The sequence below is a fragment of the Cheilinus undulatus genome, linkage group 9, assembly GCF_018320785.1.
Source record: "Cheilinus undulatus linkage group 9, ASM1832078v1, whole genome shotgun sequence".
Classification (NCBI taxonomy): Eukaryota; Metazoa; Chordata; class Actinopteri; order Labriformes; family Labridae; genus Cheilinus; species Cheilinus undulatus.
In genome coordinates, this window is record NC_054873.1 from 20972943 (window position 1) to 20991409 (window position 18467).

Below are 18467 nucleotides of genomic sequence, written 5' to 3' on the forward strand. Positions count from 1 at the left end.
ATCTAAATGAGGTTTTCATGGTTAAATATGTTAAACATAAATCATCGAGAATTATATTGAATGGTATCTTTAAGGTACCCTGCGATTCCCACCCCTAAATAGTTCCACGCTCTTATTTTGAAGGGGAAATCCATTCGTACTCCCGGTTTACTCCCTGCCTTCTTTGAGTAGCTTTACGCAGGCAGCTCGTCTGTAGCTGCTGCTTGCTGCTGCAGGCGTGCTATTTGCGGCAGCGGAGAGACCTCTGCGAAATGCCTTTTGTACTCCCGGATGTTTTTTTGGCTTTAGTTTTGTGTTTCTCGAGGGTCACATCACAGCATTTGTAGCCATGCTCTATGGTGGATTCAGCGGGCTGTCCTAGCTGCCTGAGCCGCTCCAGCAGCGGTGGGTCCGGTGCAGTGCACAGCCGGGGATGAGGCCTACTTGTTAAAGCTCCCCCACCACCCCTCCATCGTGATGGCTGATGATCAACAACAACCTGGTCAGAAGCCTGCCTCGGGATTAGGCTCTCTTCCAGCATTGGTGCCAGGACTCCAGGGGCCCGAGGCCAATGCGTTACAGTTCAAAATAAAGAATTCAATTTGGTAAGGATGAAAACGATCCTCGACGTGCAGCCACTCTGTCCTTTTTCGCTAGCCGTAGCCTCATAATTAGCGTATCTAGCTTCTGGAGAGGCAGGGAGGCTGTATGTGCAGCACAAAGCGGCTGAAAATAACCAGTCTGCTCCCGTGTTAGCCGCTGATATTTTGCAGAAACGCTGTAGCAGCGAGTAAAGCCACGCTGTGTGCAAACTGTTAATGCATTAGTAACGTTATTAACGTCGGGTTCCTCACAGCAGCTTAGCTTAAATCAGTAGCATCGAGCCTGAGGAGGCCATGTGATAGATGACACCGAATCCAGCGGTGGTGCTGATGCTCAGGATGACAGGTGTCAAAGCAGACAGCTTCACACTGAATTAATGCTGCTAATGACTATAGAAGACAGCCGTCTTTAACAACTGAAGTTTTTTTTCGCAGTGTGTTGTTTTTGCAGCAGCTATTCAATTTTTGAAAGCCCAATTATTTAATTTTCACGGGCAGCCATCCTGGAGCAGACAATGACACAAACGCATTAAATAATTTGCTATTTTAATACTTTATTATCATTAGGGTTTGTTTTACAATAAGTCAGACGGAATGTTTAAAATCTCCCCCTCTCCATTATCAAAATATTGGTAATATTTCAATATAATTTACCACCACCACCTACTACATTATTAATAAGCAATTCAGAGTAGATGCATGATCTTTGTAGCCTCGTTTGTACATGTAAAAATTGTATTAGTGCTGCATTTGATTATATTTTATCCTAAGTGCAATGTGATACTGTGCTTATGGTAAGGATAGGGACATAAATCTTTGCTTCAATGCTCCCTTTACAGAGAAGTTTTCAGTCATAAGGTCAGATAAATGGCATAATTTTTTTAAGTATATAGGCTAACATTTACATAATGATTTCAAGGAGAAACTAAAAAATAACTAAGTTATTGATATAAAAGGGGGAATAAAAATGTTTTAAAGTTTTAATGTAAAACATTGAAGCAGCTTGACTTTTGTGGTGCTGGCTGTTTAGTTTAACTTTTTAATCAGGACAGAAAGGTCATTAGCAGGTATTAATGAACAGGTACTGGGTCCTGCACCTCCTCTGGTTTGTATCTTAAGTTATGGCAGTATTTAGGAAAAACCTAAAGCATACAGCAGGGGTGTCCAAACTATGTAAGGACGGTGGGGCCATTTTCATATACCTCACCTTGAGGATATTAAAGTTAATAAATCCAGTCTAATGTAGGTTAAGATATGCTTTGTGATTGGGCATACTAAAATGGCTATTTAATGACTGACAAGGCAAATAACCAATCATTTAAGGAGTTTGGTGGCCAATCACATTTCAGGGGGCTCTGGTCAGCCATTGATACCACTGGCTCTGTCCCTGGAATGTTATTGGTGCTGCCATTTGCTGTCTATCCATCAGGGTGATAGAAATCAAGATATTGTTACTATTTTGGTTGCCAATATATTGACCATTTACAGTGTTGTCTCAATTTAGTCATGAAAAAAACATTAACAAATCATCTTGTCAATATGTTTGTTTACAGAATTAGCATGGTAGCATTGCTTTGTGCAGAAATTTAGAAGAATAATGTAGTCTATTACATGCTTCATGTTCTAATATGGACCATATTTTATTTAATTTCAAGAATTTGTTGAGGGCTATTCAAAAATGGCTTGCGGGCCACATTTGGACCCCGGGCCATAGTTTAGACACCCCTGGCATACAGTAAGCAGGACCCTTTTTTCACCCGATATGAACTCATGTCCATGGTAATCTGATAACAGTTGAAAAGCCTTAAGTACGATTGTAAATGCACCCAAGACACCGTACGGAACAGGTGATCGGGGACACATTTGTCCCTGATTGGCCCAGATTAGCTAGGAGCTGCAGAAACCTAAAGATTGCAGTCTCTTCTAATTCAACCACACTGAATTTAAGAGTGGAGCTGCCAAAAGCTGAACCTTTTTCTGTAGTTACTTTTAAGAAGTGCTGATAATAAAGTATGAACTGCTTTTAAATAACACATTTATTTGTCTGATAGATTAATATGTTCACACTACCCACTTTAAATTCATTCTGCCGTGCAAGAGTGTACTAGATGGGAAGAAGCAATTGTATAGCATAATATCCTGACCGGGGTTAATACCAAAAAAATCAAACGTTTGACTTCAATACTTTGCACCTTAAAAAAGAGATCTGGGGAAAGAAATTCAAGGGAAAAACTAAAATGGTTTAATTGACCAAAAGATAAAACACAAGAATAAACCATTGTTTAACCACTGTGTTTAATTTAAGGCATTGTTTTAACCTACATGTCTTCCTTCTGCTCTCTTTCTCTCTTCAGCAAATCTGTACAATCAAAAGTGGACAGCATATTGGTGAGTATCTTAAACTAATTTATCAATTTAGTTTGCTAACATGTCGATTGACTGTTGATTTGTGCCTCATGAGAAAAGTTGGCAGCTTAGCCTTTGGTCTGAAAGAATTCACATATATTTGATAATCTCAATTAACATATTTTTAACACTTTATGGATCTGCAAATTGCATATTAGTTTAAATAAAGTAAGGAGTTTTAAGGTTTGGGTGATCTCATTTTTTTGAGAGTATATTTACAAGAAAACAAACCTAGAATTTCAGAGTTTAAAAGGTTGTACATTTACGAGAGAAAAAACTCAATTTCTGAGTTTAACATGTTTTTAATTTTGACATAAGGATCTTGAAATTTCAAGTTTTTTAAACTCAGAAATTTGCAACGGTCTTCAGTCAAAAATGTACAAAAAAACAAACTGAAGGCAGTGGTCGCTTTTTGGTTCTTCTGCTTTATAAGTTCAAGAATTTGGTTAAGCTTTGGTTCATGTAAATCTATGACTTTATTAAAAAAAATCTTTTTTTCTCTCACAAATTAACAGCTTTTTCAATGTTTTTCTTTAAAAGTAAACAGTCTTTTTTTTCTAGTATTATATGTAGTCATAATAATAGATAGTTTATACATAGATATTTTGTCAAGAACAAGTGTATGTAGGTCTACAATGAAAATTGATGTTTATTTTTTTCTAAGTCAGTCCTGGCTGAGTAGAGCTGGATGAATTGGGAAAACAATCTTTTTGCAAATTTTTCCACCATAATAAAATTGCATTTAAATATGTGGTCATTTTCTGAGTTCCTCATTTAATGCATTTCTCAACAAAAATCAGGAAATATAGGAAATAATTCTATATCATAGAAATACAACATTATGTTTTGATAAGATTTTACTGATATCGATGCTCACCTCAATTACTGGCTATTATAAACAGTTTCGATAACTAAAAATGTTAAACATCAAGTGTTTGGGATGAGAACATGCTAAAATATACAAAAATTCTCTTTATGTTGGAAATATCTCAGTTAAAATAAACTGCTTTTTGGCTCTCTGAACTTGAGTCAGAATACAATAATACAGCTCATTTTCTTTAAAAGATGAAACCTTAAAATAAATATAAAACTGTCTCTGGAATTATAAAAATAAATAGAAATCTGGTACAAAACAGCAGTTCATGCGCAAAAAGATGCATGCCTAGCATGAAATCAGTGTTTGACAGATGTTGCATGCCTCCTTGTTTATATCATTTTTTGAGAAATGAAGCCACACTTTTCACCTTTTTAGGCTGTTTTTATGACTGTCCACCTTGTTTGCTTCCCTAGATTCTCTGTTCTCGTTTGCACTGAGTGCCTCTGGCAAGACTGTGTTTTTCAAGGCAGATAAAATGCAAATTATGTCTTTTAATTGAACCAACTGGAAATGGTTCTCAATTCCCATTCCTAATATTTGGTAGATTAAGATAAAACTTAAAATATTTTTAAAGGACATCTAATTGCGATTATTTTGACTCAGGCATTTTATTGAAGCAATGATTGGAGGCTCTTCTTTTTAATGAAAATGATTGCCAGGAAAAAAATCTGTGGCAAAAAGTTAAAGATGAATGAAGGCCATAAGTGGACATTCAGAAAATCTATACTTTTTTTTTCTATCCATTTTTATTTATCTATTTATTTTTTTGTGATGTCAAGTGAATTTCATTCTTTTTCTCAAGAATCCAATCTATCAATCTCCTTTTCCTGCACAACAAAGCTTTTCAGCCATCATTTGTATCACTACCTAACTTTCAAACTTTTTCAAATATCAGGTCCCCTGGCTGGAGACTAAAAAGGCTAAAACCAGAGTATTTTTTTATCCCATGTGCCTTCCAGTATATATTTTGGTAAATCACATTGCAGTTGGTCTGTAATTTGTCTTTAGAACAATAAGATCAACCAAAATACATGGACAGTGCATCAGGTTTTAAAGGTAGATGCACACCCATGTTTCATCCAATGTTAAAGGTATACTGTACATGCAAATGTTGCAATTGGTCTTAATCGGTTAAATACAAACAAGAGGTGATGATTTAACTCCATCCTTACTAATAATGAAACTGTGTGTGTCCTGTGTGTATGGGTTAAGTCATAAAGGTGAAGATGGGGTCCTCAGACAGGTGTGGGAACTATTTAAACATGTGGTACTGCAGTATGGCCTTAGACTGTGGGATGGAACTTGAAACATGCAAGTATTGTTCACGTTATTTAGCCTTGTAAGAGGTTTGCCATTACCGAGACAGGATTTTGTATATAAAAATCAAAATATGTTAATAAAATCAAACATCTAAGGTTGCCTAGGTTACAGGTTAGCATGCTAATGCTATGCATGACAGCCATGTTTGGAAATAATGAAGGGACAGTGCAAAAAAGACAAATGAATGACAAAACTGAGCAGTGGAGGACTCAGACAGGTAGCTCAGCTTGTGATTATAACAATGGAGTGTAATAAATAGCGTCACCGCTCATTGGCTGACGGCTCTCACCTCATTCATTCAAGTATTGGTTACCATAGCAACAAAGAGACAAATACAAAATGAAGAGGTAAGATGAATCCATTCTTAGAAACCAAATGAAGTTGGTGTGGAATCAATAGAAACAAGGTGTGTGTGCTGCTGTTACAGTGGTGTAGTCATTTAAAATCTTCGCTAAATCTGAACCAGATCGTGTAAATAGAGCGTTTACATCTCTTTTTGTCTTCAGCTGGTCCAGACAACAATGCCCTGAAATAAGACCAGGACTCTTTTGATCAGTGTCATAATTTGTCATTTATGTTTTTAGACAATTATGTCATGAATTAAGAGAACAATAAACATCTCGCACATTGCAGGGCTCCACAAACCCAAATTATTTATTGCACCAAAGTAAAGTTGCGAGCACTGCTGCTCTTCGTCATACTAATTCAGCCAAAAAAATATGTATCATATAACCCAGTGACAGTACATGTACAGACTAGTGTATACAGTAGCAAGAAAAAGTATATGAACCCTCTAGATCCTCTAAATGCTCTAGATTTCTGCATTAATTAGTCATCAAATGTGATCTGATCGGCATCTAAATCACAGTTACAGACAAACATAATGCACTTAACCTAATGCCACACAAATAATTATATTTCATGCCTTTATTGAGCACAGCCATTAAACTTTCACAGTACCGCTGGAAAAAGTAAGTGAACCCTTAGGCTAATGCCTTCAAATAGAGTTAATTGAAGTCAGGAGTTAGCACACCTGAAGTCCAATCAATTAAATGTGCCAGAAGTAGAGCTATTGTGACTTATAAAAACAATCAAACTTCAAGAGTTTGCTTTTCACGGGGTGTGCAGATGGTTGAGTGGATTATGGCGCGCCCCATGTACAAATCTGGCCCTTTGCCGCATGTCTATCCCATTCTCATCCCTGTTTCCGAGTCTATCCACTGTCCTCCTCTATCAATAAAGTCACAAAATGCCCAAAAAATAGTTCTTAGAAAAAAAAAAACAAAAAAAAAAACAAAGAGTTTGCTCTTCACAAGAAGCATCTGCTGGTGGAAACCATGCCCTAAGAGAGCGAGATATCATAAGACCTTCAATCAAGAATTTATTTTATTTTATTTATTTAGCTGTTTATTTGTTAGGGACAATACATAAGCATTGCTGCATTTAATTACACTGCAACCGATGCAATCTATAAAAGACTTCTAGCCATGGCTAATTTGCAGCCCTTGTCCCTGGTTAGGCTTTTAAGAAAGAAAATTGTCAATTTTCTTAAGACTGGAAGGAGTTACAAAGTCATCTCAAAGATGTTAGGTATTCACCAGTCCACAGTTAGACAAATTGTCCACAAATGGAGAATATACCGTGGTTACTCTCCCTAGAAGTGGGTGCCCAGCCAGGCTGAGTCTAAGGGCACAGTACAGAATTCACAGAAAAGTTAAAAAAAAAAAACCCTGGAGTAAAGGCTAAAGGCTTAACGATCAACATCTCTGTTCATGAGTCTACCATATGCTAAAGATTGAACAGGCTGCTGCTTTCCAAAAAAAAGGCTAACAGCGCACCTGAAGTTTGACAAGGAGCACCTTAACACTCCACGCCGCTAGAAGATATTTGTATACTGATGAAATTAAGGTTCAGTTGTGTGGGAAGAACATGCAGCACTATGTATGGTGTAAAAGGGCACTGCATACCATCATGGTTACATCATCCCAACAGTGAAGTACAATGAAGGGGACAGCACAATTTGGGGCTTCCTGCCATCATTGAGGGGAAAATGAATTCCAAAGTTTCTCAAGGTGTCCTACAGGATAATGTCAGGGAAGCTGTCTGCCAGCTGAAGCTCAGCTGAAGATGGGTGATGAACATCTAAGTAAAACTACTATGGCATGACTTCAACAGAAGAAAATCCACCTTTTGTGAGGGGCCCAGTCAGAGCCCAGACCTGAATCCAACAGAGGAATGGAATGGCCTCAAGAGAGCCAGCCACACCAGACAGCCTCAGAAGATGGGTGAGCTGAAGCAGTCCTGTAAAGAAGAATAGCCCAAAATTGATGCGGAACGTTGTGTTGGTCTCATCAGCATCTACCAGAAACACTTGGTTGAGGTTACTGCTGCCAAAGGAGGTTCAACCAGTTATTAAATCCAGGGTTCACTTACTTTTTCCAGTGGCACCATGAATGTTTAATGGCTATGTTCAATAAAGACTTAAAATACTATGATAATTCATGTGATATTAGGTTAAGTGCATTGTGTATGTCTAGATTTGTGACTTAGATGCCGGTCAGATCACATTTGATGACCAATTAATGCAGAAAACTAGATCATTTTGACAGGTTCATCTATTTTTTTCTTGCCACTGTATACACTTTCAAGTATATACATATATTATAACTGCCACAAAGGAAGGAAAATCACAACAAGGGATGGTACGTCACAGTCAAGGTCGCCACAGTTGTAGAGGTCTGCAACAGATAAGCCCAAAATGCCTCACAATAGAGGTCTGCAGCCAGATGCCTCTTGTTTAGCTAGTACTTCATTTCATCAATATTTAATCTTTTTTTTCCTTCTGTTCTTTTTTTTTTTACAGCAAGATGTTGAGAAGTTTACAGACATTGAAAAACTCTACCTCTACCTGAAGTTGCCTTCTGGTCCCAGCAGTGGCAATGACAAAAGGTACATCACAGACTCACACTTTACTCCAATTTTCCACTCTGCCTATTTTTTGTCTCTCTCAAACACTCAAGTCTGCTTTGTTATGGCTGTCATTACATTATTGGCTCTGTTGTCTAAATGCTTGTCAGAAATGCGTCTCTCTGTCAGCTGGCTGCTGTGCACACACAGCGTAGGCTAAAAGCTTCTAAAAACAGTTAAACTTGCAGCTTTTTTTCTGCTTTTGCTATTTTTGGGGTGTCTGCTGCTCACTTTTCTTCATGCAGTATTATCATTCATTTTTTTTGGGCTGTATGATTAAATCTCATTATGAAGCAAACCACTGATATGTGTAGATTTTTGCTATACCTAGCTGTCTGTGTTTCATTTGTTTCCCCATATCTATTCATCACCCCAACCCCCCAATTCTACCCATTTGGACTGAGAATGAGAGGGGGTCCTCCACTCCTGGATTATGGTATTGACGTTTCTGTATTAACAAGACAATGAGGCATTCATATCGTAAACAGTGCCTTACCAAATTTATCCATCTTGTGTGCTGATTTCAGTGATCAGAGTTCCATGTCGTCAAGCCGTACTCAACAGATGTATGCATTCAACTGGATACGGAATCACCTTGAAGAGCACCCAGAGACTTCCCTCCCAAAGCAAGAGGTGTATGATGAATACAAGTGAGTGGAGTGTGTGGGCTCCGGAACAGTACCATACATCAAGAAGAGGGTTTGTTATTATTGCAATTATTACCTCATGACTGTGCGCTTCTCTTTCAGGAGCTATTGTGACAATCTCGGCTACAATCCACTGAGTGCAGCCGACTTTGGAAAGATCATGAAGAATGTCTTTCCCAACATGAAGGCACGACGACTTGGCATGAGGGGAAAATCCAAATATCCTTTACAACAGTCCTTTTTTCAACAGCCATCATACATTGACTGCATGAAGGGAGGGTCACCAGATTTTTTATATTTTTGTCACCATGTATTTTATATATGTGCAGGTTGTCATTCGTTAAGGTTATGGTTACCCATGGCCCAGTTGTTTTTCTGAATCAACTATGGATATGTTAATACATTATATTCTATTTTAATCATCAGGACAGGACAGCCATTAGAAGTAGAGAAAGTTAGTACTTAACAGTTCTAAAAGGACCCTAAGCTGCAATTATCTAAAAATTTCTACATTGAAAACGATCCCTGCAGTTCAGAAAAAGTGATTTTTACACAGTTTAAGTGATTAATCAGGTGTGGGCGCGATCAGTATAACAAATGCTCAGTCCTGCAGTCCTCCTGGTTTCTAGAGCTGTCTAGCACCATGAAGGGAGACAAGGGCCTTGAGGAGTCTTGTACTGAATTTGCTAGCCACGCCCCTCAAATGTAAAAAAAAAAAAATCCTAATTTTGTTACAAACATGCTTTTAAGTTAAAAGGTGATGAGCTATCAACCGAATAAACCTTGTGGAGTGAGCAAACAAGTGATAATGATCCGTTCATAAACCAGCCTGTGCAATGAAAACAGCTCTTTAATGTTAGCTACAGTAGCTAGCTCCCGTTTGAGTGCCAGTTTCCTTTCCTCTATCCTCTGTTGTTATTTAATCCACCTTCAAAAAGCCAAACTAGTGCCAAATGAAGAGCTGTTTGGGAGTCAAACAACCAGCTCCACTAAGCTGAGTCAAATGATCTTGATCTCTTACAAGATACTGATTCCCATCACAACTAGCAAAAATACAGGTTAGTGAGACAGACATCAGCTGAGGAAACATGAGCAAGATTAGAGGAAGATTATGTGCTGAACAGTACTAAACCAAACCAGACCGTTTTGTTGAAAAAGGCTTTACTTGCGTGTTGTGTGACACCATTTGTCTAGGCAAGTGGTTCCTAACCTTTTTCCTTTGAGCCTCCCCCGCCACCCACCAGGACAGATGTACAATAAGAAGTGATACACTATGGTAAAATAACATCAATTTAAATTATTTTATTGTTTATTATCTAAACACATAGCCCTAAATAAACATGCTTTTATCCAAGGACCTTTGTATGAACTATTCATACATGTTTTATGATGATTTTAGTAGGTATGTGCAAATATTAATTGAACTGCCTCAGAGCAGAGAGAGCCTCATGCCCCTCCTGAAATGTCTTGCACCCCCTTAAGGGTGATTAAATGCAAGCATTGCAAAATGATTAAAATTGTAGTTAACCCAAGTTCGTAATTTGAAGTGAAATAAAACCACAATGAAAGTGCACACATTATCGTTTTGAAACAGCTGTGGTTAGATTAAGAAGACCCCATGCAAGATATTCTTTTCATAAAGCCATGATTTTGTGGTCCACCTTTGACATGTATCAATTTGATTGTTCATGCAGATTTTTAGGGTATTATTTTCTTCCTTGGGTCTTAAAGAGGATGGGAGGAATAGAATAGATACAAACCAAGAATTTGTCTAATCCCAACTTCATGAAGGTGTATTGATTACATTTTCAAACCGTTTCAGACCCCTTAACTTATTCTCACATACTGTTATAGCGGGTTGAGGAAAAAAGCTTTCGTTCACATGCCATCCTTACCCAACCTGGACCTGCAGAAGTCTGGGGATGGGGTAAGTTAAACCCACGTATCTGTTATCTAAGTGACTCTTTTCTAAACACACTGATGCTCATCCATTCTTTGTCTGACTACAGTGTGAACTGATGGAACCAACGGGCCAGTCCCCGAGTGCTGAGGATGAGATGAGATCTGCAGCCTGTGGACTGGTGTGTGAGTGGGCCCAGAAAGTACTGAGCCGTCAGTTCGACAACGTGGAGGATCTGGCCCGCTTCCTGCTTAATAGCCACTACATTGGTACTAAGTCCATGGCTGCACTCACTGTTATGACGGGAACACCTACAGGTAAAGATGTCCTCTGATTTGCTGTCATAGTCATTTTTATCGTTGTCTGTTTTTGTTTGTTTGAGAAGCTTGACGAAATCGATTATTTAAGAAGAGATAAGTAACACTGGCAGGAGATATTGCCTGGTTACAAGTCATAAGTCACTAGGCACAAAATAAAACCAGCTCTAAGTCTTTCCTGTTCAGGACTGCTGCATCAGTTTGGCTCAATGGGTGGAGCAGGTGCCCATATACAGAGGTTGTGGTCCTAAATGCGTTGTTTGTAGGATCAGTTCCCAGGCCCAGCGACATTTTGATGCATGCCTTCCTCTTGCTCCCTTCCCATGTTTCCTGTCTCTCATTGGCTGTCATATCCAAATAGAAGGCAAAAGCCCCCAAAAAATCTAGAAAAAATGTACAGGGCTCATGATGGTCCTCCTTGTGCATGTGGCGCACTAGAAAATCACCTATACCTGATAGTACAGTTGTATATTTTGACAGTATTTGAGGCTGATAAATGGTTTATACTGCCAATATGAATTAATTGAATTGATTTGTGACCAAACTCTTGAGCTTGGTTAGTTTGGCGACAAATCAGAATAACATTTCAATAAACAATGACAATTTAAATCAACAAAAGATTGCAAGTTTTTGTCTTTGTTTCCATTTCACACAATGTCGTAACATTTTACTGATACTTGACTGTTGGAGTGCTTTACCATTTATGTGTTCTAATAATTATCCCTGAATTTCTTTCCTCTCAAAAGGAATGAAGACGCCAACTCCAGCCTCTGCATTTGTGCCCACAGCTGAGGCAAATTCTTTCCAGCCCCAAGTGAAGACCCTGCCCTCTCCCTCTGTTGATGCAAAGCAGCAACTGCAGCGCAAGATTCAGAAGAAGCAGCAGGAGCAGAAGCTCCACTCGCCCCTTCCCAGTGAGGCCCAAGTCAAGAGGACCGAGGCCAGCACGCCTGGACCCACCATCCCCTGTGGCAGCCCTGCTCTGCTCTCCCCTCAGCCCACCATTGGCATTGTAGTAGCAGCTGTCCCAAGCCCAGTCACGGTATGAGGGGTTTGATTATTCCCAGTAATTATGATCAGATGTGAAATCAAGGAAAGTGATTTAGGTCAGTGTAATGATATCATTTTTTCTCTTGCAGGTACAGAGAAGCAGGCAGTTAATGACCTCGCCTAGCCCTGTAGGGACAGCAGAGGGGAAAGTGTTGCCTGTAAACTTCCAAGTGGTCACTCAGTCTCTTAAACAGTCGCCCAAAACTCCCCAAAACATCTCAGCCAGTCCTGTAGGTGACCGTCTGGCCCGACATGGTACACGGTACGCCCAAATCCTGCCTAAGCCGTCTGCCACCAGTGCCATCACTCTGCGTTCACCTCCCACCCTGCTCATCACCAACAGCCCCATCAAAACTGTGATGCCCACTCCCCACGTCAGCTCAGTCAATGTGGTCAAAATGACAGCCATTGCTCTGGCTCCCAGCAGCAGCAGTACAACTGTACGTCCTGCCTCTGCAGGCATCAGCACCACAGCCACCTTGGACGATTCCCAGCAACCAAGTGCAAGTTTAGCTGCCCCTCAGTCTCCTGCAGTCAGACCCAATGCCCCAGTCTCCACCCCGACCCTCTCCACTGACACCAAAGTGGTGCCTGAAGCTGGAAGTGACAGCAACCCCAACCCCAGCACTGAGAAAACTGCTTCAGGGGCCAGAGAGGAGAGAGTGGCAAAGTTCAGGGCTGCCAGTGAGCCGAGCTTCCTGGTGAAGTGTTCTCCAGTACCAGACAAAGGGGCAAGGATGAAAAGTGACCCGACATCTCCTCCCCTCTCAGTAGCTGTAGCTGGGACTCAGGACAGCAATAACAGTAACTGCCATGACAGTACTTTGTACTTGACTGTTGATAATCAGAACTCCAGTGGCAACACTTCATCCAATGGCTCCACTGCTGTTACCCCAACATCCAAGGATCCCTGCCCGGACGCCAAAAGCCCCAGGAAGCGCACAGGCCCAAGCGGGGACTCCCATGTGATTCCAGTGAAGAGGGTGTTTATCTCCCAGCAGCCACTGGCTGTAGTCGACAATCCCAAGCCTGGAGTCAGCGCTGCAGTGAAGAGGCTTCCCAGACCAGGAACCCCTGCCCGACCAGAGAGTGCCCCTTGCAAAGTTACTGTGAAACACACCACCATAGGGCCCACGCAGATCCTTGCACTCTCCGACTCGCCCATCACCCACACAGAGGGCTCCCAGACTGTTGTCAAACCGCAAGCCTTGGTGGTTAAGCACGAAGACCATTCTCTCAGCACTGACACCAGCACTGCAGCGGCTGGAAGCAACACGTCCGATCAAGTGTTGCTGCAGCAGATCACCGGGGACCCTCACACCATACCAGCCAACTCAGGAGCACACGCGGCCTCCGTGATGAGTGACTTAAAGAGCACAATGTGGGAGGAGGGGCAGCTTGATGAGCTTCGGAAGCAGGCATTTGCTCAGCAGATACCAGCAGAACACAAACAAGCCCCCGCTGACCAACTTTCGATTATAGCTCAGCCCGCAGAGTCCTCAGGCCAGCTCACCCTCACGCAGGAGATGGTCGACTTTGCAGGTTCTCAGCCTAACATGGACTACTTCCCGTTCAATGACGATGACATGACCCAGGACAGCATCGTAGAGGAGCTGGTCCAAATGGAGGAACAGATGAAGCTGAAGGGTCTGTTTGGTAGCTGCGTTGAAGTGTCTTTACAAGGTCAGTCAGCCGCTAATCAAGGCTCTATCCTAAACACTCACCAGGCCGGTACCACCTTCTACCACTCAGCCCACAGTAGTACCACTCCTGTCCAAACTCCTACCCCGACACCGACTCCCACCCCAACGCCAACCCCAACCTCTGAAATGACACTAGGACACAGCCTGACACGAGAGAGCCCCTGCTCTCGCATGGCTCCCATCACCCCTGTGGATGGAGCCATGGGTCGTCACACTCCCATCAGCACACCTCTGTCCAACTGCAGCAGCAGTGTCCCCCCAAGCCCGGTGGAGTGCAGGAACCCTTTTGCATTCACTCCCATCAACTCAAGCATCACAGGTTATCACGACGCCAGTATCGTCTCAAGCAGTCCGGTTAAACCCATGCAGAGGCCAATGGCAACGCACCCTGACAAGGCCAAACTAGAGTGGATCAACAATCGCTACAACAACGCCTCTGCAGGTCCTTTGTCCAATCACAGCATTGGGATTCTGCCCAGCTACCAAGACCTGGTAGACGACCAGTTTCGTAAGCCACATGCCTTCGCGATTCCAGGCCAGTCCTTTCAAGCTCAGTCGAGACAAGATCCAGCTCACTTTGGTCGTTTGACTCCCATTTCCCCAGTTCAGCAACAACCACAGCAACAGCAGCAGCAACAGCTGGTAACAACTCCCACTAAACAGGAGAGCTTTGCTGTGCCTGCCCCATTAGACAGCAAGGCATCAACCTCATCTGCATCAAGTACTTTCCGTTGCCGCAGCGTTAGCCCTGCTGTGCGCCAGAGAAATTTCAGTGGGAACACAGCGCCTCTTACTACAGCCGCCACAAATACCACACCCACCACCACCACACGAGCTGTGGTCTCACCCTTTAACTCCCCCATTACCTCTGAGGTGCTCAGCATCCTGTCCAACAGCCAGACGGTCAGCTCTGTCCACAGCATGGTCCAGCGTAGCCAGTCTGTACCTCTAAACATCATGATGCAGAGTGAGATGCTGCCCGTGAAAGGTCAGAGCAACACAGCCAAAATCACCAACGTTCTCCTTAGCAAGATGGAAGCCGACGGGGATGATTCTGTCCGTGGTCTGGGCATAAACAACCTCCCGTCTAACTACACAGCCCGAATGAATCTCACACAGATCCTCGAGACCACTCCTGGCTTCACAGGGGGATCCACTCACCAGACTCAGTTAGCTCCTGTCAGCTCCAGCCCTGCTGCCTTTGAGCTCCAGCAGCATGGCTACCTCACCACTGGGAGTGCAGAACAGGTGAGTTTTACCACTGGGGACGGCCAAGCACAAGCAGGTTCTGGTGAGCAGGACCAGCAGCAGCAGCAGCAACAACAACAACAACAACAACAACAACAACAACAACAACAACAACAACAACGACAGCAGCAGCAGGAGAATCCCGTGCAGACACAACCACAGCTCCTCCTCCAGAGCACACAGCAGCAGGAGGTGGAGGACGAGCAGCAGCAGCTGGATTTCAACAACACTGTCAAGGACTTGTTGGGCGACGACGGCCTCAACCCCAGTTCCCAGTTGGTGGGTCAGGTAGCTTCGGAGCTCAATGCTGTGGCATCTGATTTCTCAAATGACATCAGACTAACCTCAGATCTGTCCAGTAGCATCACTGACCTTAACACGTTGGACACCAACCTGCTGTTTGACCCCAATCAGCAGCAGGAACAATATGAAGATTCAACACTGGAAGAACTGAAGAACGACCCGATTTTTCAGCAGATATGCAGTGATACTGTGAACTCTGGTTTTGACTGGCTAGAAAGCAAAGACCAGCCTACAACAGTGGAGATGCTGGGCTAATGTTATCTTTTATTGTGTATGATTTCTGTTCTTTGTTGTTCGTTTGGTGCGTATGTAATATATCTGTTTTTAAACTCTACTTCGTTGGGATTTGTCTGGACTTTGCCATTCATTCAGTTAAAAGTGCCAGGCTTACCAGAAAATCTCTCCTACTGATGTTTCGTTACTTCTCTCCTTTTGAATTTGTTAACTGGAGATTCAGTACTTAACCACTTTTTCTCCCTCATCTGAAATTAGAAATGTTAACATTTCAAGCTCAAAAAGTCTGGCAGCAGCATGCACTTGCAAAGAGCAAGATTTGTAAGAGAGAAACATCATCTTCCATGTGATAACCAATCAATAATGCAATATTCAAGAACAAGCAAGATGGGTAGGAAATTTGGCACAGAAGACCAAAAAAAATGTATGGTTGTATACCATGTTAGGTGTGCAGATCACGTTTAACCAAATGGTGACAACATTGGGATGGTAGTATATGCACATAATAGTTGTAGTACATTTGCCTGCCATATCTGAATATTCAAAAGGGTGGCATCTCATGCTGCCGGGTGCTGAATTTATGACATAATCTTTATACTTTATCATAAACCAAATCAGTGGAAAGCTGATTCACATCTGAGCATTGTCCAAGAGTGAAATTTTTCTTAAAGCCTATACTTCTTGTACTGTTTATTATCTTATAAAGGGAGTAGATGAATCAGTAGGGAGAAAATGGGAATTCAGGCCCACTTTGTGGACTACACATCGAGAAGAATCAACAACTGGCTGCCTTATTCCCAAAGTCCAAGGCCTTATGCCATCTTTAGAGAGACTGTATATAGTACAACGTTGAGAACCATCCAGAGCTTCATCATATCAAGGCAGCTGTTACTCTGACATTTTCAGTACTATTTCTTAATGTTTTTGTTTCGCAGTGTTACAAGAAATGTATTGTATAGGTTTAAGACTATACTATGTGTGCCCTTAACAGTGATGGATTTTGAGGAATTTGACAGTCATTTCATGAGAACCATGGCAGGCACACTTTCAGTCATGACATTTTTTTTTGGCATGCTATATACTCCCAACTTGGAGAAGAATATCAATGGTATGGAGAAGGCTTATTTATAAAGAAGGCTAGAGACTGACATGTATGTTTTGATGTCATCATGAGATCAAGAGGCAATGATATTCTGTTTGTTGAGAATCCAGCCTTATTTCCATACCAAAGATGCTCTGTTTTAAAAACATAAGAGATTATTACTCGTAGACACTCCTAGTTAACATTGACAGCAACGGGAAACGGGCAGCCTTGGAGATATTAAAGAATTTTATTGCATTTCACAAAACCAATTAAGTTGCATAAATCTTATGTACAGTATGTAAATTAGTGAAATGGTCACTGTCCTATGTTTTATAGGTAACGATGGACCTGAAAGCATGTTGAAACCATCACTGCTAGCCAGGTAGGCTATGTGATACAGTAGGATGCTTGCTTAAGTTTTTGGCTATTGTCAATGTTGTATAAGTCATGTTTAAGCTCCATCTGTAAATAGGATAGATACATAGAGATTTGATGTATCAAGACACTATATTATGGCCATTATTCTAGCTAAGTATGTGCCATTTAAAAGAAAAAAAAAGCTTAACAGATCTATAGTCGGCAAGATACTGTATGTTGTGTGTTACATTTCTGGCTCAATGTGTCGTAAAAGTAATGCTGTCTGGTCTCGCTTGCTGATTTTATTTTACGTTTTTTCTATTCAAAGATAATAGGTCTCTGCAGTTGCAGAAGTGATGTGTGCTTTGAGCAGGATCAATAGCATGGTATATTGAGAAAAAAAATTGTGATACTGTTAGCTGGTTGCAAACATCTCTGTGACAGACATTGTGCTCAAAGCCTTTCAGCAGACACTGGAAAAAAAGATAACTCATGTTTCAACAAACTTTGGAGGTTCACATTATTGCACTAAATTTTTATGACACTTGGCTTTGCCATATCTTTATGGACAAATATGATGGATGCCCACAAAAAAATAAAAAAATATTTTTTATGACAAGATGAGTAGGGAAATTAAGGAAATGACTAATTGTCTTGTAGCAAAATGTGCATTAATCTCAGTGAGATACACATTTCTTACTCATTCTCATACATGAGAATATAAAGCATTGAGGGAAAAAAAAGATAAATAACCTTTTAAAACCTACATGCTCATTATGTTGATAAATGATTGTACGCACGCATGTGTGATGATTTCTGTTGTACTTTGTGTTCTTGGTAACCACTGTCATCTGTGATTTGGGCAGGTTCTGTTAACCAGACTGGCAGTGCTAGTTTCATGAGTTACGTTACTTTTGTTGTGTTCTGTTTACTAAGTTAATGCCGTTCTTTGTGTAATGTTGATGACTGTTTTTGTTGTTTTTTTTTTTACATATTCTTCTTTTGCATAATGCATTTGTGAAGAAACTTCTTAATTTTTTTTATTTCTTTAACAATAAGGCACTGATATTTGAATCTGAATGAAGGAAATGCACCTCTTTATGAGTACAGGAGCTCCATCAAGCAGTGACTCTGATTCTTTACCTTTGACTGACCCAGAACCAACTCTGTTTGACTATCTTGTCCATTTCTACCAGTAGAAAAAAACCCTCCTCTGTGGTGTTGTCTGGTGTACTGCTTAATGTACAGTAGCTTGTTAATATTGCCAACGCGTTGTTTCTTTTTTCAATGGAAAGTACTCACTGGTGAGATTTTTAAAGTGGTTTTAAAAGCCAATAAACTTTTTTAAAGAATGTGCCAGGGTTTGACAGTTTGTTTTGTTTTGTTTTTGATTATTTTTGATAGAGAGCTAGATAGTTCTACTGTATGTATCTGTGGTTTTTAAGTGGTCAAGCCTCAGGACCCACTACACTA

The 18467-nt window shown here is 41.1% G+C and overlaps 1 protein-coding gene across 1 annotated transcript; it reads left to right on the forward strand.

Annotated features, from left to right (window-relative positions):
• Positions 1-191: 191 nt before the first annotated feature.
• On the forward strand, positions 192-18319 carry LOC121514939 (DNA-binding protein RFX7). Its single transcript, XM_041795387.1, has 10 exons — positions 192-584; positions 2936-2969; positions 8048-8133; positions 8549-8587; positions 8679-8801; positions 8901-9017; positions 10641-10725; positions 10808-11015; positions 11762-12057; positions 12155-18319. The coding sequence occupies exons 1-10, from the start codon at positions 457-459 to the stop codon at positions 15572-15574; spliced, it is 4536 nt and encodes a 1511-aa protein (XP_041651321.1). The 5' UTR covers positions 192-456; the 3' UTR covers positions 15575-18319.
• Positions 18320-18467: the final 148 nt, after the last annotated feature.

Excerpts from the sequence above, each read along its gene's own strand:
- LOC121514939 (XM_041795387.1), top strand. The coding sequence starts at position 457 with ATGGCTGATGATCAACAACAACCTGGTCAGAAGCCTGCCTCGGGATTA. Across the intron at positions 2,970-8,047 it reads CAAAAGTGGACAGCATATTG|CAAGATGTTGAGAAGTTTAC; the intron begins GTGAGTATCTTA and ends TTTTTTTTACAG. Across the intron at positions 12,058-12,154 it reads CTGTCCCAAGCCCAGTCACG|GTACAGAGAAGCAGGCAGTT; the intron begins GTATGAGGGGTT and ends TTTCTCTTGCAG.